Source organism: Chanodichthys erythropterus, chromosome 5, assembly GCF_024489055.1.
Source record: "Chanodichthys erythropterus isolate Z2021 chromosome 5, ASM2448905v1, whole genome shotgun sequence".
NCBI classification, from domain to species: Eukaryota; Metazoa; Chordata; class Actinopteri; order Cypriniformes; family Xenocyprididae; genus Chanodichthys; species Chanodichthys erythropterus.
The window spans coordinates 9,517,861-9,533,740 of NC_090225.1; the positions used below are offsets into that span (position 1 = coordinate 9,517,861).

The 15,880-nt window shown below is 35.1% G+C and overlaps 1 protein-coding gene across 1 annotated transcript in view; it reads right to left on the reverse strand.

Annotated features, from left to right (window-relative positions):
* Nucleotides 1-8,242: 8,242 nt before the first annotated feature.
* si:ch211-250c4.3 (uncharacterized protein LOC100535981 homolog) overlaps nucleotides 8,243-15,880 on the reverse strand; it is a 31,697-nt gene continuing 24,059 nt past the window's right edge. The window contains exons 6-8 of the mRNA XM_067385160.1: nucleotides 15,150-15,271; nucleotides 12,523-12,626; nucleotides 8,243-10,707 (exon numbers count right to left, since the gene is read on the reverse strand). Of these exons, the coding sequence (XP_067241261.1) occupies nucleotides 12,533-12,626; nucleotides 15,150-15,271 (216 nt within the window). The 3' untranslated portion in view covers nucleotides 8,243-10,707; nucleotides 12,523-12,532. The remainder of the gene's footprint in view (nucleotides 10,708-12,522; nucleotides 12,627-15,149; nucleotides 15,272-15,880) is intronic.

The following is a 15,880-nucleotide window of genomic DNA, read 5'->3' on the forward strand; positions in this document are numbered from 1 at the left end:
TTATTGTGGTTTATCTATTTCATTCCGAGTCTAGATATTACACTAATGAGAAAAACAACACTGTCATCTACTGGTAAAAATCTGCAATCACAAGTACTAGCAAGAGACTGCACCAATGGGTTTCTAAATAGCACTCAAAGTAATTAGTGTTCATAAAGGTTGTGCAGATGGCTGACTTAAGATTTAGTACACATACGGTTGTGTGTAAAAGCATTTTATGCTTGTTTTTCACATGCAGGTGCTCAGACTTGATTCTGTGGCATGTGCTTTAAAGAGGAGCTTCATCTGCATAGTTCTCTAGTGTGATCATCTCATTCTTTTCCACAACATAAGAGACTGGTATGACAACAAAAATAGTTGTCTCACCTTAAAATATGTCTTCATTCTGTGAATCACAAGTCAAATGTCATCCAAAAATAAAAAGAAACAAAATAAATAAATTAAATTAAATAACTTATTTTAGTGCCAGTGAGATTATTTGCATTGTGGGATTAATTTGATGTAGATTAAGCACTTTTTTTTCTTTTTCTTTTTTTTTTTTTTTTTTTGCAATTCTTAAAAAATAAAAACAAGGAAAGAAGTACTACATTTGCTAAAGTTTACCAAAAAATAATAATAATAATGCAAACCACCTGATTAACCTTTCAATGATACAGTCTCCTACTGTACAAGTTAACTACATGGTGGTCTGTCATTAAATATTTTTTGGAACAATATTTATTGCAGTATTACAATTATTACAATTTTAAAAAGAAGAAGAAGAAAAACAACATTTAAATGTGCCAGTGCTTGTTCTCATAAACTCACATGACCATGGCTGAGGTATTTTGAACAAGTAATTACTTCACGATCGTTAAAAAGTACCTTCTATATAGTATGAATGTGTGTATGAATGTAATCTGGACATACTACATTCACCACACTGTCATTATCATGTGACCTGCTACTAGCATCAGTTGCATCAATTCACTGCCATTCACAAATCCTCTCCTGTGGCCTCATGGGGTAGTAAAGTGTCATCATATCATATGCACACTTCAGAATCTTGTCTGAAGAAGTAGGTCATCCGGGTACTTTTTCCCTACTCTTTTATGAGTACTGAGAATTCTGACATACTTCTTTTGTCACATACTGATTTTCGCCTACTAGTAGGGAAATATGCGATTTCGGATGCAGCCCATTTGACTAGTTGAAATATCCACTGTCTGGAGCACTGGAGACTTTGAGGACCGCCACAGGAGGGAGACACAGAGCAAAGATTACATGTTTACTACAGTAAAGTACGCAACCACTGGAGACGAATGGGACTAATACAACAGTTACTCATGTTACTTATCCTAAGCAGCATTTAAGAGCAACATTTATTCACACTGACTCATAGAGTAAGTATCACTGTATAAATATCATGTATAATATAGTATCATTGTAGAGATGCCATGTATGCTACAGTATCTCTCAATTTCTTTCTACAGAAAAGAATAAATGGCAAGAGTGTGCTGATTGCTTTTTTCTATTATACTGAAATGAATTGTGACTGAAGAATTCAGCTTTAAAAATTACATGGAATCACCACGTAAATCACCAATTGACTTGTGTGCTCTGTTCCAAGTGGGGTATTTGACATTGAACAAACCAAACTTTCCTTAGGCCTATACCATGGGCCTACCATGACAATACCAGGTCAATATTTGGCTGACATATTTGTCCCTATAGACACACGTGGGCCTGCGTGTGTCTATTCATACCATTTTTTCTGTTTTGTTTTATTTTTGTTGTAAATGCTAAAAATTGGCTTCCTGCATGGTGACATATTTGATATACATTTAAAGGAGCAGTGTGTAATAATTCTGTCCGCTAGAGGTCGCTAGATTACTATTCAAAACAAAGGCGTAGCTTGATGACGCCAAGTTTGAGAGCGGAATCTTGCCCTGCGTTCCAATGTCCATACTATCCACCCTAAATAGTATGTGAGATTAAAATAAGTGTGTCCCAAAGCATAGTATGTTGAAAAGAGTATGGCAAAAGTCCCCGGATGGTCTACTATTTCCGGTAGATTTTCGAAGTGTGGATCCGTGCACACTATAGAGGCTAATATTGCCCACAACCCATTGCGCATTGGACGAGGTTTCAGTTCAGAACTACAAACACGAGTAAAAAGTGTTAAAAAACTACAAAACATGGCGGATATATGCAATCGACGCTGAGAGATTTGAGTGACTAATAATCAGTTTAACCTGATAGAAAATATATATGTAATGTTACCCGTGTTATTTTTCATCTGCAAATACCAATGTGGACTTTTATGAAGATCCGATAATGGCCATTAACTTTTAAATGCATCATTATGCATTAATATGAGGAGAGTTCTCCACATGAAAGACCCGCGACTGCAGATCAACGTGCTGCATTTCACTGCGATACGGTAGGAAATTAGCTAAATGAAATGTGGAGGAAGTAAGATGATTGACAGGCCAGTTTACGGTGACAGGATGCGACAGAGAGAAAAGACGCGATTGTATGACGTGTTAGTATGTCCCAAAGCTTGTCTACTCTTTTACTACACACTCAAAAGTAAGTACTTTTTGTTCACAGAAAGAGTACATACTTTTAGGGCGTAGTATAAGTAGGCGAATTGGAACGCAGCATTGGTCTTCACCACGGCTGGTGCGAAAGAATAGGGGTTGGACTCGGGAACAACAAATCATGTTCATGGATGTGACTGTTAATGTTACTGTAGTATGAAGCAGGACCGAGTGTTGTGGGAGCTGAACGAGGCCGCTGGAGCGGTTGCGCAACACACGCCTCACGAGCAGCGGAACTTTTATTATGCCACAGACACCGGCGGCGCCGCTTCCACTTTTCCAGTCATGAGTATGAGGTAACACAGCTCTGTTTATCGTATTAGATACATCTGAGTGTGTTGAAAATGTTATAATGTTACTCTGTGCGTTCACTCGGCGACTGCTGTGAGACACTTGTTTGAGACACACAGCAGTAAGATAGATCAATATTAGAATATCATATTAAATGCTGGATGGCTTGTGTTGACAAATGGCATGCAATTAATTTTAAAACATATTGTGGAGAAAAAACAAAAAACGTGTTTAGCTATAACAACAATTAGTTTTCTGTCTATAAATATATCAAAACAGTTGTTCCCTTGTCTATTAAAACATATTAAAGCGTCTTTGGTGTTTCCATGGTTTCTACAAAATAAAACCGGAAACCGATGGTGGGTATGACGCCATTGACAGGCGACGTCCCGGAGCCTTGGTTAAAATTGCAATTTTCTCACAATTTACAGTTAATTGGAAACATTTGGGATATTTTAAGTACTCAAATGAACAAAATATATAACACTGGCCTAGTGGTTTTAGGATATTTTACTGCAAAAATATTGCATATTGCACCTTTAATGAAAAAATACATTCAAAATATTAGGTTATAATGAAAACAAGTGTTTAATGTTATCTAATAACGAGTGTTCAATGTTTTTATTCCATTTACAGCCATTTAATTAAACTTTTCTTTTTTCTTTTTCAGAAACCCTCATTAGTGACACTGGTGGCCGTTAAGTGAACTGCGCCAGCAACTTCCTACTCTAGTCTTTGTGCAAGACTGCAAGTACAAGAGACTGAACGTGATTCAAGGCCCTGATAAGTTCATTTTGGTTCTTTGCTTAGGGTAAAAAGAAGTTAAAAATACCTTTGCAGCGCCATTGTTAACGAACGGATGTATCTTCACGCTGCTGCTGAGAGCGACATTTAGATGAATATGTAAATATGTGCCGCGCGGTTTCTTTTCAATAACAAAATAAACACAACAAAATGGCAGTGGTGAGAAAGCAGCAGTAACTGGTCATAACGATGTGGATGTGTTTGCACCAGTTCTGCAATTCACCGGCATCTTGTCAACAGGTGAGGTAATTAAAATTACACTGTATAATAGTTTGATTAAAGCCTGGGTATATGTGAGACAGAAAACGTCCTGAAGAAAGAAGGACATGAACATCTTGGATGACATGGGGGTGAGTAAATTATCAGGAAAATTTTATTTAAAAGTGGACTAATCCTTTAATACATGGAGGTTCTTGCATATATCCTCTTTAATTATGATTACCAGTCAAGTAAATCACTTTGACATGCATTATGTCATACAGAAAATATCAAAATAACTTAAGAAATTGAAAACATGCTATCATATCTAAAAACATTCTATCATCATAGAAAAGGAGAGATGTATTCATGTAACCGTTTATTATGCTTAATTGCATAATATTCTTTTATAAATAAATAAATACAAATGCAGACAAATATGTGTGACCCATTACATAATGAGGATTTCACACATTCTCTGTGGATATTTCTGGAAATGGTTGCTAAAGAGAAAAACCTTATTAACTCCCTCTATGAAATGCCAAAGCAGTCTGCAGCTGGATCTTAGCCAGTGTGTGTGTGTTTCAGGACAGTGATGGCCTGAAGTGGGAGATGCTTGTGACATTTGTGGAGAACTCATCCAACTGGCCAGCCATCCTTGAGGAAATGCCAAGAGACAGGGGTGAGCTGTTGTCATAGCGATGCATCAAGTATGTCCTCTTTCTACTATTCTGCCAATCAGTAGTGTATTAATCACAGTATGACTCAGTTCTGCTCAATGAGCGAATCACAATCCCCTGCAAAGGAGGAAATTGATCTCAAGACAGATATGAAAAATAGGCCTGCTGAACTATGCTGTGTGCTCTGGACGAGGAAACATCCACCTCCTTTAACACACTAAAAGGACATTGTAGGTCTGGCTGCAGTGTTGTTATGGGATTAATTTTATAAATTGAAAAATTTCTCTCTCTTTTTTTTGTACATTTAAAACAGCAAATTTGGATCTATTTTATTTGTGGTGATTATGTTGTTTCAAATGACACAACATTAAGGTATTTGCCATTTAGCAACAGTGTGATTAAAATGATTAAAAGTGCCCTAGAATTAAAAATTTAATTTATCTTGGCATAGTTAAATAACAAGAGTTTAGTACATGGAAATGACATACAGTGAGTCTCAAACTCCATTGTTTCCTCCTTATATAAATCTCATTTGTTTAAAAGACTCAGAAGAACAGGCGAATCTCAACATAACACCAACTATTACGTAACAGTCGGGATCATTAATATGTACGCCCCCAATATTTGCATATGCCAGCCCATGTTCAAGGCATTACACAAGGGCAGGCAGTGATATTTAGTGATATTTGTAAATGATCTTTCTAAATGTTTCGTTAGCATGTTGCTAATGTACTGTTAAATGTGGTTAAAGTTACCATCGTTTCTTACTGTATTCACGGAGACAAGAGCCGTCGCTATTTTCATTTTTAAACACTTGAAGTCTGTATAATTCATAAACACATCGTCATTCTTTATAAATCTCTCCAACAGTGTGTAATGTTAGCTTTAGCCACGAAGCACAACTCATTCAGAATCAAATGTAAACATCCAAATAAATACCATACTTACGCGATTTGACATGCTGCATGTTGAACACGGAAAAGATCCATTTTGAGGGTTATATTTAGCTGTGTGAACTTTATGCTGTTTAAGGCAAGCGCGAGCTCCGTGGGCGGGGAGCGTGAGCATTTAAAGGGGCCGCAGCATGAATCGGCGCATTTCTAATTATGCCCCAGAATAGGCAGTTAAAAAAATGTATGAAAAAAAAATCTATGGGGTATTTTGAGCTGAAACTTCACAGACACATTCAGGGGACACCTTAGACTTATATTACATCTTGTAAAAAAAACGTTCAATGGCACCTTTAAGTTTAGGCATTAGTAAGGCATCATGATTATGGTTACTGCATAGTGAGTTTCGCAATGCAAATAATTGCAGATAACAAAACTATACGTAACAATGTGTAATGTGTTATACAGCAAGAACTCAACATTTATTGCCGTTTTGTCATGGACTCCTTTTTGAACACAGATCAGTAGTTTTCCTATTTGATTTTTCAACTGCGCTGACCTACTTTTGCATGTCTTCTGTATTAAAATACAGAAAAAAGACAAAAAAAATACTACCCCGGTGTTGCCTCACTGGAGCACAAGTATGCGTTCCTGTAAATCATCTGGCACAGGCACACATCCCACTATATATAAATCACTATATATTTCACCAAGTCATTCGTCTGTTTCTGTGGTATCTGTATATGCAGAGGGTGGGCCTGTATGACATATTTTATGACTCCATTGTGTTGGAGTTGCTGGAATGTGTGTAGCTACACCAGCCCTCCTGAACCTCTGAGGGTACAAAAGAGTTCATATTTCTCTTATGCTCTTATGTTCAACAAGTTTTATAGACTGCCCCAAATGATGTTAATTATATGGCCTAGCTCATAAAATGTTCCATAGACTGTTACTATTATTACTCCTATCATTCATATTTTTTTATATATATATATATATATATATATATATATATATATATATATATATATATATATATATATATATATATATATATATATATATATATATATATATATATATATATAATAAAGTTGACTCGCATTACCCTTATCTAACAGAGGGAGGCGCTAATATCAAGTGTGCTCAACTTTGCCATGCTGATAAACAGCTTGACTCTCAAATGTTGACATTTTATAATACATTTTATAAGTGTGGTGCGCACTTATAGAGTCTATGACTTCACAAATCCCACATATGCTATAAATTTACATTTATTGTTTACTGTACATGTGTGGTGGGGAAATCCATTTCTTTTAAGCTGTTCTGTTTGTGCAGCAACTGCTTGAACTCTGCCGTCATCTGTATTAAGTGAGAGAAATCTGAGATACTTCATACTGAGAGTAGGCTAATGCTTATATTTGCTGTCATTCTGTCAACTCTCAATGACCTCATGACCTGGATTCTGATGTTTTCTCACCTGGTCCTTTAGTCGCTGCATATCCTATAAACTAAATATTAACTCTCATACATTGAAAGGTGTGCATCCAAACATTCTGATGTAATTCAGTTTTCATTTGTATCTTTTGTTAATTTTATTTTAAACTATAACAAAATATTAACATTTTTAGTTAATCTACTTCTATTATATACTCTACTTATGAATCTACCTATGGTGACATAGTGATGGGGAAAATATGAGATGGGAAGAAAAATTATATGTCACTATGTTCACTCACTCTCTTTTCACATCACCATGTCCCTTTAGGGGCTTCATAAGAATCAGAGTATGTACAGTATATGTAAGGTCTATTTTTAAAGGTGCCCTAGAATTAAATATTGAATTTATATTGGCATAGTTGAATAACAAGGGTTCAGTACATGGAAAAGACATACAGTGAGTTTCAAACACCATTGTTTCCTCCTTCTTATATAAATCTAATTTGTTTAAAAGACCTCCTAAGAACAGGCGAATCTCAACATAACACTGACTGTTACGTAACAGTTGGGATCATTAATATGTACACCCCCAATATTTGCATATGCCAGCTCATGTTCAAGGCATTAGACAAGGGCAGCCAGTATTAACGTCTGGATCTGTGCACAGCTGAATCATCAGACTAGGTAAGCAAGCAATAACAACAGCGAAAAATGTCAGATGGAGCAATAATAACTGACAGGATCCATGATATCATGATATTTTTAGTGATATTTGTGAATTGTCTTTCTAAATGTTTCGTTAGCATGTTGCTAATGTACTGTTAAATGTGGTTAAAGTTACCATTGTTTATTACTGTATTCACGGAGACAAGAGCCATGCACAACTTCAATCTTTATAAATCTCTCAAACAGTGTGTAATGTTAGCTTTAGCCACGGAGCACTATCAAACTCATTCAGAATCAAATGTAATACATCCAAATAAATACAATACTCACATAATCCGACGCATGCATGCAGCATGCATGATGACCATCTTGTAAAGATCCATTTTGAGGGTTATATTAGCTGTGTAAACTGTTTTTTTTTGCTGTTCAAGGCAAGCGCGCGCTCTGGGGGAGGGGGAGCGGGAGGTTTAAAGGGGCCGCGACCTATATATATTGGTGCATAGTTAATGATGCCCCAAAATGAATTAAAAAAAAATCTATGGGGCATTTTGAACTGAAACTTCACAGACACATTCAGGGGACACCTTAGACTTATATTACATCTTTTAAAAAGAAGTTCTAGAGCACCTTTAAGGGCCTCTTTAAAAATTAGTACATGATGAAAAACACATTTAAACCAACTCATGTTTATTTAGAAATATCTCATTTATTAAAAATACATTTGAATAGCAATGCAATATGCATAATGAATTATTCAGTCCATTTGGTACACTACAATACACAAGATAAGTAAAAATCTCTTGTCATGTCCTTTGTCCCTAACAGACAAAAAATTCTGCCATACATCAGCTCTCATTCATTTTTACACACAGTTCAACATCATTACTCAGAACAGTGGCTATGAAACGATTGGTCAAGCGTACATCAAAAGACAGTACTACATGCTGGAAGCCACTTTGTTTTTTAATACACTTTCCGGGCCAGAACAATATCAAGTTACAAAAGCTTGATTAGAAAAATGTTTCATCTTTCAAACGCAAGGCTGCAAGTGGTTTGCAAAACAGACCTTATCTAGACATCAGTATTTTAGTACCTCACTCCACCCAGCTGTCAATAAAGACAGTTAAACACTTAAGAGCTCACTTTCTGAGCTTAACCTAATGTGGTCCAGTATACCTGGCTGTTTTCACTGTTGGGTAATGATAGACTGAATCATTCGTGTTCCAGAAGTAAAAATTTTGATGTTGTTAATCCATGGTATTTGCTTCTACTGAAGCCGTCAGCCTGCATTATTTCCGCTTACTTTTTAAATAATCATGTTTAACAGCAGAATTAAGTACATTACTCATGATGCTGTATGGAAAATTACACCAATCAGAGATTTGAAAAAAGCAACCCGCCCAAAATAGCTCTTTAGCTCCACCCACTCCCATGAAGCACTGTGAATGACATTATCGAGTCAATCTCTCTACGCTCTCAAAATACTTAAATGTTTGTATGTTTACACACACACACACACACACACACACATATATATATATATATATATATATATATATATATATGTACAGATATATGCTTGCATATGTTCAACATTTAAATTGTCAACAATTGTAAATGAGTAGTTTTATACTTCATCATTTTTGATTATTCTGTTCGCAAAGCTTCATAGGATTGTAGTTCTTTCCCTTACTAAAGTCGTTAAGTACACAGTCTTGTACCTTTTGTCAAAAACTTTTTTGCTTCAAATCAAAGTTTGTAGTATTGTGATTCACCTCGTAACTGGATGGCTTGGTTAATGGCTTATAACTCTTTAATAAAGACTTATCGGGAAAAAAAATCTTTCAGAACCAGTGCCATGGAAAAAGGGGGCTGGGTCATTTAACAACTTTTTAATTTCACTTTTATCCCTGAGGTCCGGTTATAACTTTAGTAAAGTTTTATGACCATTGAACCGTTCCAACTTTTTTATTGTATTTTATTTATCTATTTTAACCATTTTCAGACTTTTATACATTTTAACTATCATTAGTTCTTCTGGTGTTTAGGATTAGCAGCATTTATCTAACTTACATTAACTCACCATCACTGGGCGTAACGTTTTGGGTTTCTGAAGTCAGAAATCCGAGGAATTCAGAACAAACCATTTGTTCCGCTTGATTTTCATTTTTAAATGAGTTCTGAATGTGACAGTATGATTTACAGTATGTAATACTGCTTTAATCCAGCTCACTTCACTATATACTGCAATTTATTTGGTTTAATTAATGTCTTTTTAGTGAAATTTGACTGAAAATTGACAGGTACATAGGAAGCACTTGTTAATTCATAGTTAAGGATGATATTTCAGGTTTATACTCTAGGCATTGCTTCATTTTTAGAGAAACAAAAGGCTACACACATTATATTACATCAGACAGGTGAGCACTTCCATAAGTCATTTACATGTTATCATGAGCCCTGTCATGACAGCGATATATGTCTGTAGATGGAGGAATTCACATGTGGGTGCACCGCTCTCCCACTCTTATCCACACATACTGTATGATCCATGCATCATGGATACATACATGCATATTTGTTGTGCCTGTATATATACACTTACACATGGCAATTCTTATATAATTGTGGTACAAAATTATTTATATAAATTTATAGCATGCATGTTCAACATTTGTTATAATTTGGGTGTATTTCAAGTATTTTACAATTAGGACAGTGTCTGGTAAATTGTCCCAGACAGAAATTTACATTAGACTATACATAAGAATCAACTGTAATTCTCTTTTTCAGAAATCACATTCTTTAAAGCATCTTTCCACATGTTTATATAGTCTTTTATAGTACCTCATTAGCTGACAAATCTAATGAGTGCTTTATAGAAATGTCACATCACTCAAACAAGCCCCATCAACAGGTTCCATCAACAACTTAACATTTCCATTAACATATAAACATCTCTCCTAGTATTATATAAAGTACACACAATACCAATATTTTTCTCCCATTACTCAAATACTGTTCATCTTTTTCTTGTCCATTTCTCTTCCATTTTCTCTTCCTCAGTCTGGAAAAACCATCTGCAAACTGCAAGAACCATACTTTGTCCTTTGCTTTTTGGAAAAGCTGCCCCATCGCAGGCCATCTGCTCAACGTCTAATGAGAAAACAAAAGCTGAGAGTTAACATGCTGCTCATTCTCTGTGTGTGAGATATCAGTTGTACTGAAACAACACTGCCGTGAGATAGAGCCTTACTGTCCAAACAGTGCTAAAACAACAACCGACCTGGAACACAAATCCTCCTATGCACACTGGACATCCCTGGGGACCAAGCACTGTTGTTTCTGTTTTGTATTGTTTCTGTTCTGACCTCTATTTCTTATTCTTCTGCCATGGGAGTCCATGACAGCCCATACATAACTGTATTTTAAAAAAGTTGTGAAATTTGGCTCACCAATTAAGGTGTCTGAATAGTACTATGAGCAACTTAGGACCAACTTGGACCTTTAGGTTACTTAGGTAACTTAATTTTTTGTCACTACTTCTCAAATTTTGTGCCCCAGTCATTACAAAAGGTGAAACTCCACCAACTTAACCAAGCCGAAAAAGGTAAGAAAGAGTGCAATGAAATCAATAGTATCTACAAACTATTGATAGAAAACTGCCTCTAATGACTGTAATTTAAAGGGATAGTTCACCCAAAAATGAAAATTCTGTCATCATTTACTCTGCCTTATGTTATTCCAAACCCATAAGGCTTTGTCTTCGAAACACAAATAAAGATATTTTTTAATATTCTCTCATTAAACCAGTGAGATTTGTTCAAAAGTCAAGCAAATGTGGTTGAGCTTCTGTTTACCATATTTGATGTGCTCTATCTATGTGCGTTGATCAATGTTGATATGTGAATAAAAGCCTAAATTAAATCTGTTCATCATCTGTTCAGCATCCTATAAATGTTTTAAGAATATTTGGATAAAACCACCTAAAAATTAAGAGAAAATTTAAAAAAAAAAAAATCTTCATTTGTGTTCTGAAGATGGCAGTATTTTGGGTTTAGAATGACATGAGAGTGAGTAAATGATGACTATTTAAATTTTTTGGTCAGCTATTTAAAGGGTTAGTTCACCCAAAAATGAAAATAATGTCATTTATTACTCACCCTCATGCCGTTCCACACCCGTAAGACCTTCGTTAATCTTCGGAACACAAATTAAGATATTTTAGTTGAAATCCAATGACACAAATGAATCAGTGTATCGAATCTGCTGTTTGGAGCGCCAAAGTCACGTGATTTCAGCCGCTGGCAGTTTGACACGCGATCTGAATCATGATTCGTACACTGATTCATTTGTGCTCCGAATCTTCCTGAAGCAGTGTTTTGAAATCGGCCATCACTAAATAAGTCGTTGTTTTGTTTTTTTTGGCACACCAAAAATATTCTCGTCACTTTATAATATTAATATTGAACCACTGTACTCGCATGAACCGATTTAAATATGTTTTTAGTAACTTTATGGATCTTGAGAGAGGAAGTATACATTGCTCCCTATGGAGGCCTCACAGAGCCATTGGATTTCAACTAAAATATCTTAATTTGTGTTCCGAAAATTAACGAAGGTCTTACGGGTGTGGAACGTCATGAGGGTGAGTAATAAATGACAGAATTTTCATTTTTGGGTGAACTAACCCTTTAAGATTAAATTATAACATTTGCAATAATTGGCATTAAAATCATACTTTTTTCTTTTAATGCAATGTACACAATGTCATTGATGTGCTTGATGTGTATAATTTACATGAATGCATTTTGCTGACACTTTTATCTAAAGTGACTTGCAGTACATTCAAGATTACGTTTATCTATTTACTTTACTTGTCAGACATGTATTAATTAAATTGTCAGTTTTTACCTTCATATTCATAGTTGTTGTACTTGGAACAGGCAGAAGAAGTATTGTTTGGCCTACCTGATCAGTACTACTGTGGCCACAGATAGTCCATTTTCTGATGGCCCAAAGCAATCATTGAGTTTCTGTTTGTCCTGGGGTGCTCTGCTGACATCACATCTGGGCTGTGGAGAAGATTGAAACCATTTTAGCAATCTTAATCATAGTGAACAAATTTTGAAGCATTTTGGGTGTGGATTTCAAGCATGCTTTCTTTATCATGCTAAATATTTACTTATTATACATATTATACATATTTAAAAAATGTTTTGAATAACCTTTTCCATATAGCACCAAAGAGAATGTTAATGCCTCATTAAGGTGGTCTGAACTAATGGAAGACAGTCTGACCTAATTTTTCAAATGGCATTGCACTTACGCAACACGCTGAATATTGTCTGCACACTTTGTCTCTCACAGTCAGCGTATTGTATGAATTACTGGTCCATATGGATATTCCTCAGAAAATATCTGCTCTCGGGAGGAGAGTGCATTTAGCATAGCTCCCATATCTCATCTAATGAGAGAAATACATGGGGAATTCTCCTACTCCCACCAGCATACCTCCGACCTGACACTGCAGCCCTGGAACTATTCATCTGAGTCTGTGCCAACCTGTGTGTGGGATCACAGCTAACTTGTGGAATAGGTTGAGATTCAAGTTGTTTTTATAAAGGAAAAACACATTTTTAAGGTGTTCGTTCCTAAAACGCTCTTCCTTATGCCACAGATAAAGTATCTGTTATTAGTTCAGAAAGAATGTGGCGGTGATGTAGTGCTGCAATTTGGTCAGCAAACTTGGAACTAGTTTCTAGCCTTGGAGAAAATGAATCAACACCTTGTTGACCAATCAGAATAAAAAACTCAATAGTGTTGCAGTATAAGCTGATTTATTAAAATTCTTAAATATAGATGTACTAACAGCAAGTATTAGAGACTGATACTTGGTGCTCTGTTACTAAATCAGGGTTGTTATTTTTAACTAAATCTACACTCTAAAAAGGCTGGGTTGAAAATGGACAAGTCCAGCGATTGGGTTGTTTTAACCCAATTGTTGGGTTAAATGTTTGCCCAACCTGCTGGGTAGTTTTACTTAACTCAACTATTGTTTAAAAATTACAGTATTGCTTACTTAAAATGAACCCAAAATATCTTGAAAATTTACATTTATTAATATGTTTAATAAATGAACATTTTAATTTCATTTTAGATTCATTTTAAGTCAGCCATATAGTCATTTTCAAACAATAGTTGGGTTAAATAAAACTACCCAGCAGGTTGGGCAAACATTTAACCCGACAGTAACCCAACCCAACTTGGGTTGTTTTTAACCCAGCATTTTTTAGAGTGTATGAAAATTCATTTTATTAATTGATATAAAGCTGAAATTAAATAAATTTAAATTAAATTAGAAATATTGCTTTAGCAACTAACTGACATAATATGTTCAAGTACAAAAATTACTAAAACTGAAATAAAAATAGATTAAAGCTAAATAGAAAAATATAAAAGGGTAATATGCATTAATTCATGCTTAACTAATGCACAGATAATCTTGAGTTCATGTATTATTCATGACAGACTATTCATAGTACCCTGGTTGCAGACAGCTGAAAGTTGAAATACATGGCTTCGACCCATTATGGTAATTAACAATAATTTTTACTATTAGATAATACTAAATGTTTGTAGGGATTTAATCTTTGATGACACATTTAATTAATGGCAATTCATATATGACTTAATATATTAATCAGATGGACACTTTACTAGTTGCTGATGTGGCAATCATTAGTTCTTCATGAGTCATATATGAACTCAAGATTATGTGTGCATTAGTTATGTATGAATTAAAGGTGCAGTAAGCGATTTCTGAGAAACACTGTTTAAAGTGGATCATGCCGAGCACTACAACACACTTGTAGCCAATCAGAAGTAGGGGGCGTGTCCACTCATGAGAAAGAGAGTGAGCAAGAGGGAGATTTGAAGAAAGACTAATAAACTAATAAAAATTACAGAAGCACATAACAAAATCATTTAAACTTAACTGTAATTGAAAAGTAAAAAAAGAAAAAGAAAATTCAAAATGCTAGAACAAAAAAAACACACTAAAATAATACTGGACTGAAAGAAATCCAATAACTAATCAGTGTTCTGCTCTCTGCTCATTCATACAATGTGGTGCTAGTCACCGACTACCACATGAGCCCAGTGCTGAGGTATTTAAGAGGAGGCAGCATACAGATGAGATTAGGACGGCCAGCATTTTACCAGCGTACGGTTGTGATGAGAGTCTTATCTTGTATCACACGGACACATAGTGAGTCATAACATCAAAAGAGCAGAGCCATTAGTACTACTTGTGTTTGTGATACGGTTTCTCAGAAGTTACTGTAGTGAAATGGGAACAACACAACTGTTCGGCAGTGTGCTAAATCTTATTCATTTCCATTCTGATCCATTTTTAACATCAAAACCAATTGTCTGTGAAATAATGTTGATCGGGCTTTTAGAAATAATAAATAAATATTCTATTTATTTATAAAATAACATTCAGTGAGCCTTCAGAGGGAGATCAAATCTGACCATTGTTTTGAGTGCTAATGATCTGAAACTCCTGAATTATTATGAAAACATGGATGGAGTACCGGTAAAGCTGTGGACACGATCTCTTCAAGGAGCCTGAAGACAGTCCCAGCCTGTTCTGGTTCCTCAGTTTGGTCTTCTTCACCAGTTCCTTCACTCTTCCCCAAGTATAGTTCTCACTCAACTACAGACACACAAAAGTACAAAATAATTTTAAACTGTAATGTCATGCCGTTTGTAGAGAAAAAGAACAAGTCATCTTGTAGTTTACAGTGAAATCCGTTAATTGACATTCCCAAAATTCCCTGTGTGACACTACATGATGTTTCTTCTTAGTTCATCATGTGGCTTTCTCTTTACCACCTTTTTATGTTCTTTAAAGGTATAAAATTTCAGTACTTTGGAATATTAATATATCAGTTAATTAAAAATGGGGATTTTTAACTGTACACTGTAAAAAATTACTGAGATTTTAACAGTAAAAGACTGTAAAAATGCTGCGGTGAAAAACCATCAATTGGTTTACAGAAAGTTTCCGTACTATATGCGGTGAATAACTAATAGATCTAACGGTACATTTAATGTAATTTTACGGTAAAATACCGTTAAATTCACAATTTTTGGAAGTGAAAAATAACAATTCATACTAAAATGTACAGTGAAAAACCGTAAATTGACATTCCCACAATTCCCTGCGTGACACTTCACATTTGATATATTTTCGTTGAAATAACTCTGTTTCTTCTTAGTTTTTCTCATTTTTTTCTAATCAGTTATGTACATTAGGGTGTTA